Source organism: Erythrolamprus reginae, chromosome 1 (assembly GCF_031021105.1).
Source record: "Erythrolamprus reginae isolate rEryReg1 chromosome 1, rEryReg1.hap1, whole genome shotgun sequence".
Lineage (NCBI taxonomy): Eukaryota > Metazoa > Chordata > Lepidosauria > Squamata > Dipsadidae > Erythrolamprus > Erythrolamprus reginae.
In genome coordinates, this window is record NC_091950.1 from 79901878 (window position 1) to 79918161 (window position 16284).

General features: G+C 33.5%; 1 protein-coding gene across 3 annotated transcripts in view; it reads left to right on the forward strand.

Moving 5' to 3' along the window:
- The window catches only part of CDIN1 (CDAN1 interacting nuclease 1), a 139644-nt gene that overhangs the window by 30315 nt on the left and 93045 nt on the right, over positions 1 to 16284 (forward strand). For 2 of the 3 annotated variants that reach the window (XR_011559515.1, XM_070756284.1), the window contains exons 2-4: positions 1261 to 1306; positions 2151 to 2215; positions 12694 to 12754. Coding sequence is in view for 2 of the 3 variants with exons in the window: in XM_070756284.1 (XP_070612385.1) it covers positions 1261 to 1306; positions 2151 to 2215; positions 12694 to 12754 (172 nt within the window). In the remaining variant the exon portion in view is untranslated. The remainder of the gene's footprint in view (positions 1 to 1260; positions 1307 to 2150; positions 2216 to 12693; positions 12755 to 16284) is intronic. The other variant, XM_070756295.1, reaches the window with a different exon arrangement.

The window sequence follows — 16284 nt, forward strand, 5'->3', positions numbered from 1 at the left end:
CATCTCGGCACACTCCAGTATCTTATGTATAATCCTTTCATTGCTTGGTGTATTTTTAAGTTTCCAACATTGAACATAAATAATTCTTGCTGTGGTTACTATATATAAAATGATGTATTGGAGTTGTTTTTTATCTTTTGATTAATTATTCTTAAGATTAGTTTAAATAGGTTTAATTTCTCTTCATAAACATAAATCTTTGATTAGGTGAGTGAATATGTTGTTATGTGCTATGTGATTATCTTTTTGCATAGTTATTGTTGTTGTTATTATTATTATTATTATTATTATTATTATTATTATTATTATTATTATTATTAATTAGATTTGTATGCCGCCCCTCTCCGAAGACTTTTGGAAATTTGTATTGCTTATTTCCCCTTTAATGAAAATAAATGCCAAAATTATACATCGCATGTTCTTTAATAAAAATTTAACACATAGAGATAGTCTTTTGTTTTAGTCACATCAAATTTTCTTCTAGATGTGATGAGGTGCATATATCCCTAGAGTACAATTGGAAACAGTGTGACCTGTTTTTGAGGGATGGAAACATCTTGTCCTGTTTCTAAATGTTTCGGGGAGAGAAATGTTCCGGGGTGGTAGTAGTGATGTTATTTCAGTTTGCTTTATTGCCAGGTATTTGACACTGAGTTTTAAAAGAATAAAGTTTATGGCAGCCTTTGTAAATTACCAACTCCAGGGAATCTCAGTTTCCTGCTGTGAAAGTTTCTATTTTCAAAGCACATCACTTTTAGTAGGAATGTTACCATATAGACCCATATCCTGCTTCTGACAGAGAGCTGGTTTCACCCCTGAATATGAGACAGCTACTGAAGAGGTTTCCTTGCTGCTAACAAAATGAATTTCAATATGTTGCCAGTGAACAATCTGTCTGTTCCTAACAGCTAATGGAATTTAGCTGCATCAGCTATTAATAAAAACAGTCTCGTTTTCTTTTCTAACTTCAGTACATGCTACTAATACCCCCAGTTTGTGTGTTGCGGAGCTAGAAAGGAATGACCAAAGCAACATCCAACTCCTCTTCCCCTTCCTACAAACTCTTTTTTTCTTACTCTCTCCTTGACCTAGCAGTAGGAAGCCTTTGTCTGAGGTTTTCATCTGGAACAACTTTTCCACACTTGTTTTCGTGTTCTGTTAGATTACAGGGCAGCAGGCCTACCTTTGAAGCTCCTTTCTCTTTTGTTTCTCTGCTGTGCACTCCAGTAATTAACTTTGTCCTTCTTTTATTTGTTCCAGTCAATCGCAGTCCACTCTGCTGAGCATCTTCTCCCAGGAGTACCAGGTTAGAAGTTTTCTCCTTTGTGAGGGTTGACAGGTGCCTAATTGAATGATGAATGTCCCTTTATTTCTTTGTAATTGAACTGCCAGCTTTCTGATTGGTTTGGAGGATGTTCCCCTTTCCCCATCAAGCACCGCCTGAGTCTCTGTGGATGGCTGCCAAGCCTACCCATCCATCTGTCTAATAACATCTAGCCTTTGCTTATTTGGTGGACCTGTAATAAATTATGCTAAACCATTATTATTCTGACAATAATAATTTCCCTGTGTTGCGTGGTTCCATGTGCTAAATGTTTGCTGACTTGCACTGTCAGTGCTGCTTTCCATAGCTGACAGAGATGATGATAAATGACCACTGCCGGAGTGGCAGAAGGCAAGAGAGGCAGAAAATGGAGTCATTTATCATGAGATGACAGGTGTCAGTCAAGTGGCAAGTCTCAATGGAATTACTTTCTGTAGTTTTCAAATAAGTTGTTTTTAAACAATGTTCTTCCTGGTTAAAAATGCCAATTGAATTGTAAACCAGAGTGCACAGGACTTGGATGGAATTGATTTGAAGGGAAATTAATATAAAGCTTGAAAGAGAACAAGTTTTTCCTTTGCCCTTTGTAACCCTAAGCAAACTTATTTAGATTCAATTACTATGACCTTACTGCCTTTTACATATATGCTGCCTCGCACTGCAGTCAAAAGACGTTTCATTTAATATATAAATAAAAAATAATTTCTGAAACTACATCTAGGATTTCATGGGGGAGACGAGGGTGGGAGGAAGTTTCTAGGGATTTGTTACTCATTGGATTTCTTACTTGGTTTATTACAAAGCTTTTATTTTTTAACTGTTGCAGAAATTAATCAAAAGAACATATGCAAAACATCATACTCCAGAGGCAATTGAAACCTACTATCAAAGGTATGAGCTATTCAGACCATTGAATGACACATGTTCATATGTGATCCAGATTATGGTGTTTACTTTTAAGGAGATATATACTAACAATTCTGATTAGTTAGAGTTGTAATTCCACTCTTGAATTTTCTAAAAATAATAGCAACTAGCCCTTGAGAAGGTCTGACAGAAGGTCACAATCCAATAACTCCAGGCATTGTGCATTTTTCATTTAGTACACCCCTGGTGATCTTAGTCTCACCTACTTTATTGAGGATTTTGGTTTTTTTATTTCTTGCAGACTTTTAAAATTTCATACTCTAAGGTGTTTTTGAGAGTTTACCTATTAGTTTTAATATGCTAAATTATACTAGTGGTGCTTAAATATCAACCATGCTGACTGAGAAAAAAGTATAGAATCTTAGCCATTTTAAAAAGTCTTACAGAAATTAAGAAATGTTACTTACTTGCTTCATAAACAGAGTTATCATGAAGCCTTTTAAAATAGCCATAAACCTTTACTATATCAGTTCATAAAACTGTTCCTGATTATGTGCACCTGCAGTTAATAAAATGTAATTGAAATTAGTTATAGGTTATTAGTATTTCTATTGACATAGACATCCACAACATAATTACATTGTAAGGCTATTTGGATTGAATATTCAATGGAAATATTACTGTTTAGATTGAATAAAAATGAATAATGTTTTTGGCATGTAAGATTGTATCTTGATATCTGAGATGTATATTTTATTAGTTTCCTTTTAATTAAAAAGCTTATATACATACATACATACATACATACATACATACATACATACATACATACATACAATTTTATATCACATTTTCCCAAAAAGAAGTACTATATTATTTTGTTTAAACCGTTTTAGCACATGAACTTCAATATAATCTTCATGCATTTGTTTATTGCTAGATTAAGAGAATTATTGTATTGTAAGTGTTTAGTAGCAATTTTGTCTTAGAATTGTGTGTTAAATGAATATGTTTGTGTGTGTATTTATAATAAATATAGGAACAGAAAATCATGAAGCATTTTTATTATATAGTGTGTTATATACATTGCTGCTTGTAAGTAATGCTAAAATTACTGAATCCTTTACTTTGGTTGAAAGAAAAATAACTAAAAGCAACCAAGTTACTTTAATATTTAAATAAAGCTAAATATATAAATAAAATGCACTTGGCAGGCATAAATTAGAAATTATGTCCATAGTGAATCAGAAACGTAAAAGCCTAATGAACATTAAGAAACTGTGTGATCAATAGCATTAAATCCATAGATTTTATTTAGAATTTAATGTTCCTGGCCTTGATATACAGTTCATAATATTAAACTAGATTTGCAGTGTAACAGTATACATGTCTTTTCAGAAATAAATGACTTGAATAGAGTTTATTCACAGCTAGGCATGTATGAAATTGCAATCTCCAGAAGACTTTTTCAGATATGATATTATTTTATATTAAGACCTGTTTATTTTGTTACCTAGCATATGGACATAGGCATTTGCAGACATCAAAGAGTTTAAAAAGTGTGCCTGTTTGTTTCATAGAATCATAGAGTTTGAAAGGACTTTAGCACCTTTCTAGTCTAAGCCTCTGCCCATCCCAGACAAATGACTGATTAAACTTTGCTTTAAAATCTCTGGTGATAAAACAGGCTGTAATTAATAGTTCTCAAAATGAGGATTTCCTCCTTGTTTCAGGTGAAGATTGCTATCTTTAAAAATTATTTTCTCTATTTTTGTGTTGCTCTCATTAAATTATTGAGAATAAAGCTATACACTTTTCTCTGTGACAATTCTTCACATGGTAGTCCATATGTGATCTTCCCAGTGCAGCATAGAGTGGAATGATCTTGCCATTCATATCTCAGTTGATGCAGTCCAATTTGAATGCATTGACTCTTTTGGTAGGTGAAGTATGTTTGTTTTCATTCTTAATCTATAGTTTGCCAATATATTCGGATTCTTCTCCAAAGTACTACTTATAAGCCAGGAATCATTTGTTTTGTAACTCATGCATCTGCTTTTTTCCTACCTAGAGGAGAATATTATTTTAGTGGAAAGGGTTTTAATGGAAAGTGCCCGAAGTTCAAGTCTTTCAAGATCTTTTAAAATCTTAAACTTTTCTGAAGTGTTAGCAATCCCCATCTTTTTGTTATCCTCAGATTTTATGAGTATCCCTTCTGCTTTATCTATATGACTTATAAAAATGTTGAATAGCATTTTGAATATTTATAATGTGCCCATTATTTGGTGTTTGTAGCAAACCATACCATGCAAACCAGACAAAAACAAAATCATGAATTAAAATGAACAACTACTTTGTTTATAAAAATAATTAAAATTATAGTGATAGAAAGGTATGGTTAGGCTTTAGGTACTAAATTCCAAAAATAAGATGAAACATCAAATCTTATAACAGAATAATAGAGTTAGAAGGGACCTTGGAGGTCTTTTAGATCAACCCTGCTCAAGCAGGAAACCTTATACCATTTCATGATGCTCCAATCTCTTTTTAAAAGTCTATTGTCGGAACAGCCACAACTCTGAAGGAAAGTAATTTCACTCATTAATTGTTCTGTCAGGAAATTTCTCTTTATTGCTAGTTTGGTTCTGTCTTTGATTAATTTCATTCATTGCTTCTTCAGGTGTTTTGAATAATACTGTAGGTAAGTAGGTAAGTAGTTGGTAGGTAGATAAACAGGCTTTGTGGCAGCCCCTTAGGTATTGAAACACTGCTATTACAGTTTTCCCTCGATTTTCGCGGGGGATGCGTTCCGAGACCGCCCGCAAAAGTCGAATTTCTACGAAGTAGAGATGCGGAAGTAAAAACACCATTTTTGGCTATGGACAGTATCACAAGCCATCCCTTAACATTTTAAACCTCTAAATTACCATTTCCCATTCCCTTAACAACCATTTACTCACCATTATTACTGGTACTCACCATTGAATAAGATACTTAGTGATCCTGATATTTATAAACATAATTATTTATTAACAATAATTATTTTTTTTGTTATTTATTTGCAAAAATTATTAGTTTGGCGATGACGTATGATGTCATCGGGTGGGAAAAACCGTGGTATAGAAAAAAAAACGCGAAGTATTTTTAATTAATTTGTTTTGAAAAACCATGGTATAGGCTATTCGCGAAGTTTGAACCCGCGAAAATTGAGGGAACACTGTATGTCATCCCTACTTTTCCTTTTCATTAAATTAGATATGATTTAAATCTGGCTCCATAAAACAGGTTACAAGTTGCATTTATAAGTTGCATTGACACAAGCCTAACCTCCATAAAAAGGATCTTCCATAATCAAGAGATCACAGCAAAGAACCACCTCTTGAATCCCCCATAATGGCTCTCTCAGCCAATGGAAAATAAGAAGTGAACCTGAAGCACGTAATCACACATTAGCTGTATTCCCTAGTATATATGAAGCCTTACATCAGTGCTCAAGTAAAAACATTGTCTTTTTTGTCTTAAAAAATAACATCATGAGAATTTAACGGTGTAATTTTGAATGTGAGATTGTCAAACTTGCATTTTCTTATAATTATTACTTGTTAATATAGATTATCCTTTTTTTTACTGTGGATTCTGAACTCATCAATTTTAGCTTCTTCTGTAAAGCAGATAAATCAATTCCCACACATTAATTTTAAAGATGAAATTTATGTAGGACTTTTAGCTTGGATGAAATCCATAATGTACATTGAATTGTGGCATAATTTAGGAGACATTAGCAAAGTCTGATTGTCAACTTCCAAACAGAAATCCTAAGAAGGAGGATATGCTTAACGCAGAAATATGTTTAAGATGAAATGTGTCTGCCTAATTATAATTTTTCTCATTAACGCTATGAAAAATTAAGATTTCTCTGCATCATTTTTCAGTGGTCTTGTACCAATAAATTACCAGTTTGTTATTTCTTGTAATTTGCATATCAGGATTATCAAGAGTTCTTTAGGCAAGATATTTATGCAATGGTCCTATGCATAATAACAATTGCCAGTTTAATAATTATTCTGTTAAGTGTCTATTAAAACATATCTATAGTAAGAAAGTAAAAATTAACTTGGTGTTGGCTTGATTTTTAATGACAGCTTGGATATATCATGCACTTTTCTTGGCAGGGTTTCAGAAATAGTTTGCCATGCCCTTCTTCCAGATAGTTTACCTACTTCCCAATCTTGGTAATTAGAAAGTGCTAAAGAGAGCAAGAACTTTTGTAAAATTTCCTTTAAAACAACAATAACAAGCAGCCATTCTTGTTTACCTTGTTGCAGTTGGTGTTAGAAAACACTGAGGAATGCATGATTGTCATATTACAGGTTTCTGATTCTCTGCTAAACCCACCCCTCTCAGTATTTGCTTGCCAGAAAGCAGAGGATAGGTATCTTCAGCCCGAGCATGAATAGCTCAGTTAACTTTGTCCAGTATTTTTATAGGCTGCACTGGAAGTGTGGTTTTTCTTTAATTCCCTTGACAATTATCAGCACCTATTGGCAATGATTTTCTTAACTGTACTGTATGCAAATCTGTGAACACTTCTTTGTTGTCATATGGCCACCAATTCAGCATAGCCAATGACTTTGTGGCTGAATCAGTCATTTACTGTTACTGACAAACTAATGAAATTAGCTAGGCATGGATTTTTTCCCCTTGTCCTCAGTCCCTGGGCATTAATGAATCAGGTGGCACTTCCAAAGCCGAAGTAGTCAAAGTTATCTCATCTTTCCTATCTTTCTGTCTCTATTTCTCCATTGCTAATTGGCTGGGAAGCATGTACAAATATACAAGATAGTCCTCATTTAGCAACTACCATTGGGACTGGAAACTTTTGTTTATTAAGAAAAGCAATTGCTAAATAAATCTACAATTCTGCTTATAATCTTACTCCAGCTTTCCTTTGTCCAACAAAAGCTAGACCTGTGAAGGTCCTATATGTGAGCTTGGACCACAAAATTATTTTTTATCATTTGTTATTGATAACTCTGAAAGGTGTCTTTAGGAGACAGTTGCTAAACAAGGACTACATGTATGTAAATCCTTCAGAAGATTTGAATGTATGATTTTCATCCTATATAGATTTTTGCCCATTTCATAAACTGAGTAAATGAGTAAACATAAAATGAAGACAATTCCAGTATAGATAGTACAATTTAAACAATAAAGTATATTCCTTCACAAATGAAATAGGTAGCATGCATGCATTTAAAAAACAAGGGCAGATAACAGATTGCCTCCAGATGTTCTGGGACATAACTCCCATTATACCTGACATTTAGCCAATTTTGCTAGGGCTTATGGTTATTAGTTTTAAAAAATGATAATTTTTTAAAAATTAGTAAATATTAATGATCACATGAGAGTTCTGTCAATTCCAGGTTCTCTGTGTGATTAGCTGGAATATCAAAGCTCAGAAAATATTAAGAATTATCTAATCTGATGGTAAGGATTAATGGATTCATGTGCTAAAATGTGGAAAATGTATACCTATTTCTAACAATTCAGAAATTCCTCTGTGATTGTTGATTGCAAATTTTTTTTCTGCAATGCTTCTGAAGTTAATAGGCCTTATGTGTGCCATCTTGAACTCCAGAAAAAAATAGTTCTTAATATTAAATTAATAAGTAATAACTTAAAACATAACCAGCTACATTAATGAAAGTGCATGTTTTATAAAAAGGATATTGTATATAACCAAAATTATTTCAAAAACGCAAGCAAGTGTAAAAAAGAATGATCATCCATTTAGAACCTATCCAGGTCAAAATCCTGAGCGATACCTGACATTAGCAGTTTATGCTAGAAAATCCTCAAATGTTTCTGAATCAAAGCAGTTTGCCATGGAAGATTGTACCAAAACTGATGCAGTATAAAAGATTTTTAAAAAATTCAGCTATTACAGATAATGGTGATACTGCTAGTTACGGAATCTAACTAGGGGGATTGTTTGTTTGTTTGTTTGTTCATTCATTCATTCATTCATTAGATTTGTATGCCGCTCCTCTCCGAAGACTCGTTAGTTTTTCACACAGATTACTTTATTTTTGAAATAAATGTAAGAAGTACCAAAACTTCAAAGTAGAACTTTGCTTCTGATGGCAAAGATATGCAAACATTCATAAAATCCAAAGCAGATGAATATATTTTCATAGAACCATATGTTTTATCACTAAGAAATGCTTATTGTTGTTGTTTGTTGCCAAGTCGTGTCCATTCCCTCGTGACCCCATGGACAACGTTCCTTCAGGCCTTTCTGTTCTCTACCATTGCCTGGAGTCCATTTAAGCTCACACCAACTGCTTCAGTGACTCCATCCAGCCACTTCATTCTCTGTCATCCCTTCTTTTTGCCCTCAATCTTTCCCAGCATTAGGCTCTTCTCCGTTGAGTCCTTCCTTCACATTTGGTGCCCGAAGTATTTGAATTTCATCTTCAGGATCTGATCTTCTAAAGATCAGTTAGGGTTGATCTCCTCTAGGACTGACAGGTTTGATCACTTTGCAATCCAAAAGATTGGCAGGAGTTTTCCAGCACCATAGTTCAAAGGCCTCAATTATTTAGCACTCAGCCTTTCCTATGGTCCAAATTTCACAGCCATACATTGCAACTGGGAAAACCAGAGCCTTGACTATACACACTTTTATTGGCAGGGTGATGTCTCTGTTTTTTAGTATGCTGTTTAGATTTGTCATAGCTTTCCTCCCCAGGAGCAAGCATCTTTTAATTTCTTGGCTGCAGTCCCTATCTGCGATGGTTTTGGAGCCCAGGAAAATAAAATCTGTGACTACCTCCATTTCTTGTGTGTGTGTGTGTGTGTAGAACATCTAGGGATACTTTTAAAAAATAGGAAAAGGTACTGCACTCTGCACTGACTGTTCTGAATACCACAATAGCCCAATTTATGGAATTGAATATATCCATGGGAGGATGATAATATAAAAACATCTGGCTCACTACTTGAACACCATCTGCACTGACAAAATCACCACCAGTCAATTGCAAAAACCAGCTTTACTTGGAACAGCTTACATCCTGCAACATTACCTTTAAGATTATTAAACAAAAACATCTGCTTATCCCAGGTCCTTGGGAAGGACTTGATAGGTGGACAAAAATGCTGAATGTGTGACCAGCTATGATAATACCGTCATATCAGAAGTTACTAGTGGGAATTTCTCAATAAAAAGGCTTCTGGATGTCTAATTTTGTCAAATGTGAAGCAACCAAAAGACTTTAACTTGTGATATCATTTAGATATTTATAGCAAGAAAAAAGTAGATTGCAGCAATTCTATTTCCAAGTTAATATTCCTTGGCTTCTTGAGTTGAAAGGAATAACATGCCAGTCAAAGGACCTTAACTCATTTATGTTGATTGGAAAAAATCTATATGTGTCTGCCTTTATAAGCCTATTTAATAATTTTATTTTTTGACGTTATTCAATCATTCTTTGCTCTTATTTAACATAACTTTTAAAAATCAAGTTTATAGACCTAATTGCCCTAATTACATTGGGATTCAGCTAGACCTTGAGTTTTCTAGCTCTTGTCAACAAGTATTCAGTAAATTTGGAATACCATATTCAAAAATATGTATTAAAGTTAAATCTCAAAATAGTTGAAAGAAACTTCAGTAAAAGAATCTTTTGAAACACCACCACATTTTCAGATATGGTTGTTTTCAAATATGATTGTTTTCAAAGAAAACTAGTGGATGTTTTTAAAAAGAATCCCAGTTTGGCTTCCTGAAATCCAACAACATAGTACATATATAATATTTTGGTTCTGTAGAACCACTAGAAGATGGGTAGACACATCTTTGGAATTCATTTATGGGCATCAAATATAAAAAAGGACAGTGGCAAATTGGAGTGAGTTTAGAGAAGGCTTACCAAGACAGAGTGTAGGGTCTGAAAATCAAGCTCTGTTGTAAATGGTTTAATGGGTATGTATAACTAAGGAGATACAGTATATGATGGCAGTTTTCAAATATGATTATTTATCATATAGCTTAGTTGTAGTAGTAGTACCTAGAATGTAGAATGAATGCCAGGATACTGTTCCTGATAGTAGAAATTCTTAGCCTGTAGAACAAGCTGCCACATAGAGTGGCAACTTTTTCCTCCCTTGCACAAATCATTCATTCATTCATTCATTCATTCATTCATTCATTTATTAGATTTGTATGCTGCCCCTCTCCATAGACTCGGGGCGGCTCACATCATAAAATAGAATCCAAATAATCATCTATTAGACCACCTCTGGTAGACCCTTTATTGAACAAAGTGTTGGATTAAATAAAAGTCCCTTCCAATTCTGTGATTCTGTAACTTTCTGACATATGATTAATAAAGCACTAGAATTTGATCTCATTGAAGGTATGATTCAAATTAATTATTAATAGTCTGACTTTTGATTCCAGTGGATTACTGACTATCAGATTCATTTGCTACCTCAAATTTGGCTGGATTTTTATCTGCAGAATTCCAATGACTGTTTTCACCTCTTTGTCCTTCCAAAGGATTAAGGATTTGTGACATGAGAAGCATGTTGAACAATTAAAGTTTAAAATGTCTAGTATAAAGACATGAGAAGAAACTCTCTATGAAAAGAAGCGTAAGAGGCATAACAGTAGAGTGAGACCTATTGTTCTCTTATTGAGAAAGCATGTAGTATGTTTTAAATATTTACCAAAATGTTGGAGTCTCGCGTTTATATAAGGAATAAAAACTAAACTTACAAAAATCTAATTCCAAATGTCAGTTGTGGCCTTTGAAAATAATGTATATTTTAGCATTTTCAGATTTTATATGAAGTGGGGATTGGTTGTCAGATTACTTGTTTTTCCTCTTTTTTTGACACAATGTTGGTTTTGTTCCTCCCAATATAATGCTGGATAAGATATTTATTTATTAGATGTATTTATTATCTTCCAATTAATCTTATAAAAATAACTTCCTGCCTGCCAAATGCTGCCAAATCAAAGCTGTTCCTTCCAATTCTATTCTGAAGTGTATATCCACTACAGTTGGGTTGTGTATACTTTTTTTTCTTTCTTTTTTAAAGTAAACCACATAACCTTCTGGATGATCCTAATTATAATTTCAATAGGCCATCATCCGCTTAATCTCTCATCAATATATTAGGGCGTAACCCACTGCTCTTCTATTCTCAAGCTTCTACCCTGTTTACATCACTCTTCAAGTTCTACAAATGGAAATGTGTATTTAATAATAATTATACAAGTATTTTTATCTATTATACACACTGTTGTGAGTGATCCTTGTCTGCCTCAGGATATGACTGATTCTGAGGACGATGAGCCAAGTCCCTTAGGCTATCCTGCGTTAGGGAGGTTGTCAGAGGAAAGGGAAGCCGAGAGTGGGGCAGTAATTTGGGAGTGCTAGAGGGGGCTGATGTTTCAATGGGAAGTTGGTCCCTGTAAGATAGTGATGGGCATGTATCAGGAGATGAATGGATTGACCCAAGATATAGAAAGTTAGCCAAAAGACTAGAAGAAATCCAAGGTAAAAAGTATTAGTACACATTAGTAGAACTATGGATATTATGAGGTCACTTCCAGGTTACAGTAGGAAGTGAAGGGATAGTCTGACAACGTTGATCAAAGAATGGCGGAGATTTTGTGGCATTCCTGAACAAAAGAGTAAAAAACCTGAGCTGTGCCTTTCCAAATGAGCTACAAACTGCCTGGCTGTATTTGTTATGAAGTCCAGTGAGCTAATAGACCCTTGGGGTGATTTATAACCTTGCAATCTCAGAGCCCACCGAGAAACGCTTCCCAGAAAGATTGAGTTCTCAAGCCGATAGAAAACTGTAATTATTCTTGCTGCGTGCATTTACCTTGCTAAGGATTCATATATTTAAGCTTGTGTGAAAAATAAGTAAAACAGAATATTATTTCAAGAATTGGGTTTTGGGAGTCTTGGATAAATACCGAAGCCGTGCATAGAACACACACACACACACACACACACACACACACACATTCCGGTCTAGAGTCAAGTTCATGGGAAGATATGGAATAATCAAATAATTTGTAGGTTAATTGTCACTCATTTCTGTCATTGCCAAATATTGAGTATACCTTCAGAAACCCAAAAATGATAGTTCTGTAGTCTTCGGAGAGGGGCGGCATACAAATCCAAGTAATAAAATAAATAAATAAATAAAGTATTCTGTGTAATATTCCTTTTTTTTTCTTTTACAATTTTAATGATAATTGTGCTTTTGATTTGCTTAGAGTTTGAGATTAAGGACAGGTTTCCAAATATTTATATTTTAAGCGACTTATACATATAATCGGTATTCAATTTATTTCCTCCCCTAGTGAAAGTTGGAGAGGCAGAGCAAGAGAAAGAGACAAACAGATGTAGTAAGTCTTCATTGCTGGCCTTTTCATTGAATCTACAAGATCTTTTTATTTTTGTCTTGTCCAGATACTTGAAAGATGTGTCCAAAAATGAAGCTTCTCCTGTATTATTGGAACTGGCCAATGAGGTAATAATTTTTAAAAAGTCTTTTTCTTAAAGTGTGATCCTTATCTGTAGACGTTTTTAAGAAGTATTTCTAAAATATATGGAGTTCATATATTTAAAATGTTGATCTGCTTGTAGTAAGAGGTCAAACAAATACAGTGTTCCCTCAATTTCCGCAGGGGATGCGTTCCGAGACTGCCCGCGAAAGTCGAATTTCCGCGAAGTAGAGATGTGGAAGTGAATACACTATTTTTGGCTATGAACAGTATCACAAACCTTCCCTTAAGACTTTAAGCCCCTAAATTGCAATTTCTCATTCCCTTAGCAACCATTTAGATTATTACTCACCATGTTTATTTATTAAAGTTTATTAAAAAAAATATTTATTAAAGGCAGACGAAAGTTTGACGACATATGATGTCATCGGGCAGGAAAAACCGTGGTATAGGGAAAAAACCCGCAAAGTATTTTTAAATTAATATATTTGGAAAACCGTGGAATAGACTTTTCGCGAAGTTTGAACCCGCGAAAATCGAGGGAACACTGTATATTAATTAATCAATTAAGGTAACCAACATATTACCTTTTGAATATGCAGTGTAATATATAGTATAAGAGGGTCGCCCAGAAAGCAATCCACCATTTTTTTTCTCAGCCTACAGTAATGGTACGAATGCAAAACTTTAGATATACATTATTTCAATTGTTAGGAGTGTGTGTGTAAATTTTGCATTTCTTCAGACAGCGTAGCTGCAGCAGTGTTTTGAAATGGCGTCTGTAAGTGATGTCTGTAAGTGACGTTACAAGCAGTGTGTCGTCATTGAATTTCTCACTGTGGAGAAAGAAACTGTTTGGAACATTCACAAACGTTTGTGTACAGTTTATGGAGAATCTGCAGTCGACAGAAGTATGGTTAGTCGCGGAAGACATTTTGAGGATGATGAAGAAGTGATTCGCACAGTGCAGAAATGGCCTTGTGACCAGAACAAGGAGTGGTACCAACAGGGTATACATGACCTTGTGTCTCGCTGGAGAAAGGCCCTAGAACGGGACGGTGTACATGGAAAAATAGGGAATGTAGAAGAAACATAATTCTTTCTTGTGTGTTCATTGTGTTCAATAAATAATGGTGCATTACTTTCTGGGCAACCCCCCCCCCCCTTCGTGTGTGTGTGCATGTATGAAAATTAGACTATATGGATTAGATATAGAAATACAGGGATAGATTTTAAAGACAAGCGGTTGCCTTGCATGTATGCTCACTTTCAGCAATAAACATTTGAGTTGCTGGGGATGTGGTTTAATTGCTTTGTTTTTATAGAAATATCCATAATGTACACTATGTTTTTATGATAAAATGAATTTACTTTATTTTCTATTTTTTTCAAAACTTTTAAATATAGCTTTTAATGGGAAAATGGGTTCAATATTAATGAAACTGTTCCTTATGGACATCAGAGTTTAACCAAGTATAGTGTTTTAATTTTTTATATTGTTGTTATCCACATTTAATAGAATAAAACTGCATTTTTGGAATGAAACGTTCATGACAATGTAAACAGATAGTTAAAAAAATAGAAACTTAAGTTTAAATGCAACATGGCTTCCTGAAATATTAGCCAGGTCACCAATGGACTCACTGACACAAACCAATGTTTGCGTAAACTAACCAGAATGAAGATTACTTTAACATGCTATAATACATTGGAGAAGATTCTTTGCTACTGTAGACACAAAGTTTACAAACTTCCTATATGGTTTCCCAAGAGGAGTCCTATGTTTTTTAACTTGTAACATGTTTACATATAGTAACACTATCATCACATTATTTGATTTTAATATTGCAATGTATTTGCAAATAATTTTGTAAGATTATAATAAATGCACTGGATTTATTTTTCTAAGTGTTAAATACTGTAGTAAATTCAAAGAGAGAGAGAGAGAGAGAGAGAGAGAGAGAGAGAGAGAGAGAGAAATAGAATTGGATAGTAAGCTCTACTCATTACAAGTATGATTTTTGTGTAAGCTTCTGTCTAATTTACAGCATACAATTGAGTAATTATCTACTAGATATTGTATGGTTTTAATGGTCTTTAAAATTTCTACATATTGTAAATGTACCAAATGTAAAATATTGTTTATTATAATATGAAAGGGATAGCTCTTGCAACTTCTGACATATTGTAGTTTTATATTCTTCTCTTTATTTTGGACAAAAGAAAATTATTAAATCAAATACAATACATAGATATTGTTCTAAATAAACACCTTGTCCAAGATAGGCACATAAATATATAATGTGTTTAGTCTTGCTTACAGCCCCCATATTCAATCTCCATTTTTAACAGCTGATTCTGATACATAAAGCATTCCCTTATTCAGATACTATGTTAGAACACCTTAGCAATTCATACACTTAGGGCTTATTAAATTGTAAATTTAGAAATAAATAAATTTATTTAAATTTTTGAAATTTAAACATTAAAATGTTGGAATAATTTTTAATAGTACATACGGATATATAGGAAATGTATATTTTTGTAATCTATTTTAGTACATTAGAGAAATATGGGGATATCAAACATATGATGACTAGTTCTACATAATCAAGTTTATTTACTTATTTATTTAGCTATTTATTTATCTGTCAAAACGTGTATAAGATAATAGGTATGGTATAAACATGAACAAAAGCTAGTAGACATAGATAAACTTGGACAGTAGGACAGGGACGGTAGGCACAATGGTGTGCTTAGGCACGCCCCATACAGAGCTCTTAGTTGTCATTTTATGTGGTAGTTAATATTTAAATGACAAATTCTTCCATCTGCTGATCAACAATATAATGGTAACCCTATGAGTCAATCAGTTATTGCTGTAAAAATGGATCAGAAACATATAACATGCATTACACTTTATAATATGCTAAATCAGAATAGAGCCTTGTATTTTTATGAGATGCTGAAGCTTTTAAAAAGGTTAAATATGACCATTGTACAATTTAAATTACATTTTTAAAAATGAAAGCAGGTCATATATTTATTTAAAATAAAATTAGTCATTCTTAGCAAATATTTTATAGTGAGATTTGAAACAATATGAATATTACTTGTACATATTACATTCTGACATAAAGCATCATGGCCCTATTTCAGACAAAGATGGGTTCATGATTAATATGAAAATTAAGAAGATGCAAGTACCTGAACTAATAAGGTAGTCCTTATTCTGGCTGGTCTACCTTCAGTAATTTCACCATTTTTCATGTCTCAGCTACATGATGTGATGTGAGCTACCAGAAATAAGCAATTCTTTGTAAAAACCATTTCTTTCTATTGGAAGGAAATTTAGTGCATCAAAGTACATATACATTTTAGGGGGGAAAGCATGTTGAAATCAAAATAAGTTTAGTTTTCCCAGGTATATGCATTTTGAATATATTTCAAAACATTTAAAATAAAAAAATGAAAAACAAAATGAATGTTATCATTTGCAGTTATTTTCTTTGAAAGTCTGGCATCTCGTGAGAGTATATTTCACACTGTTTAATAA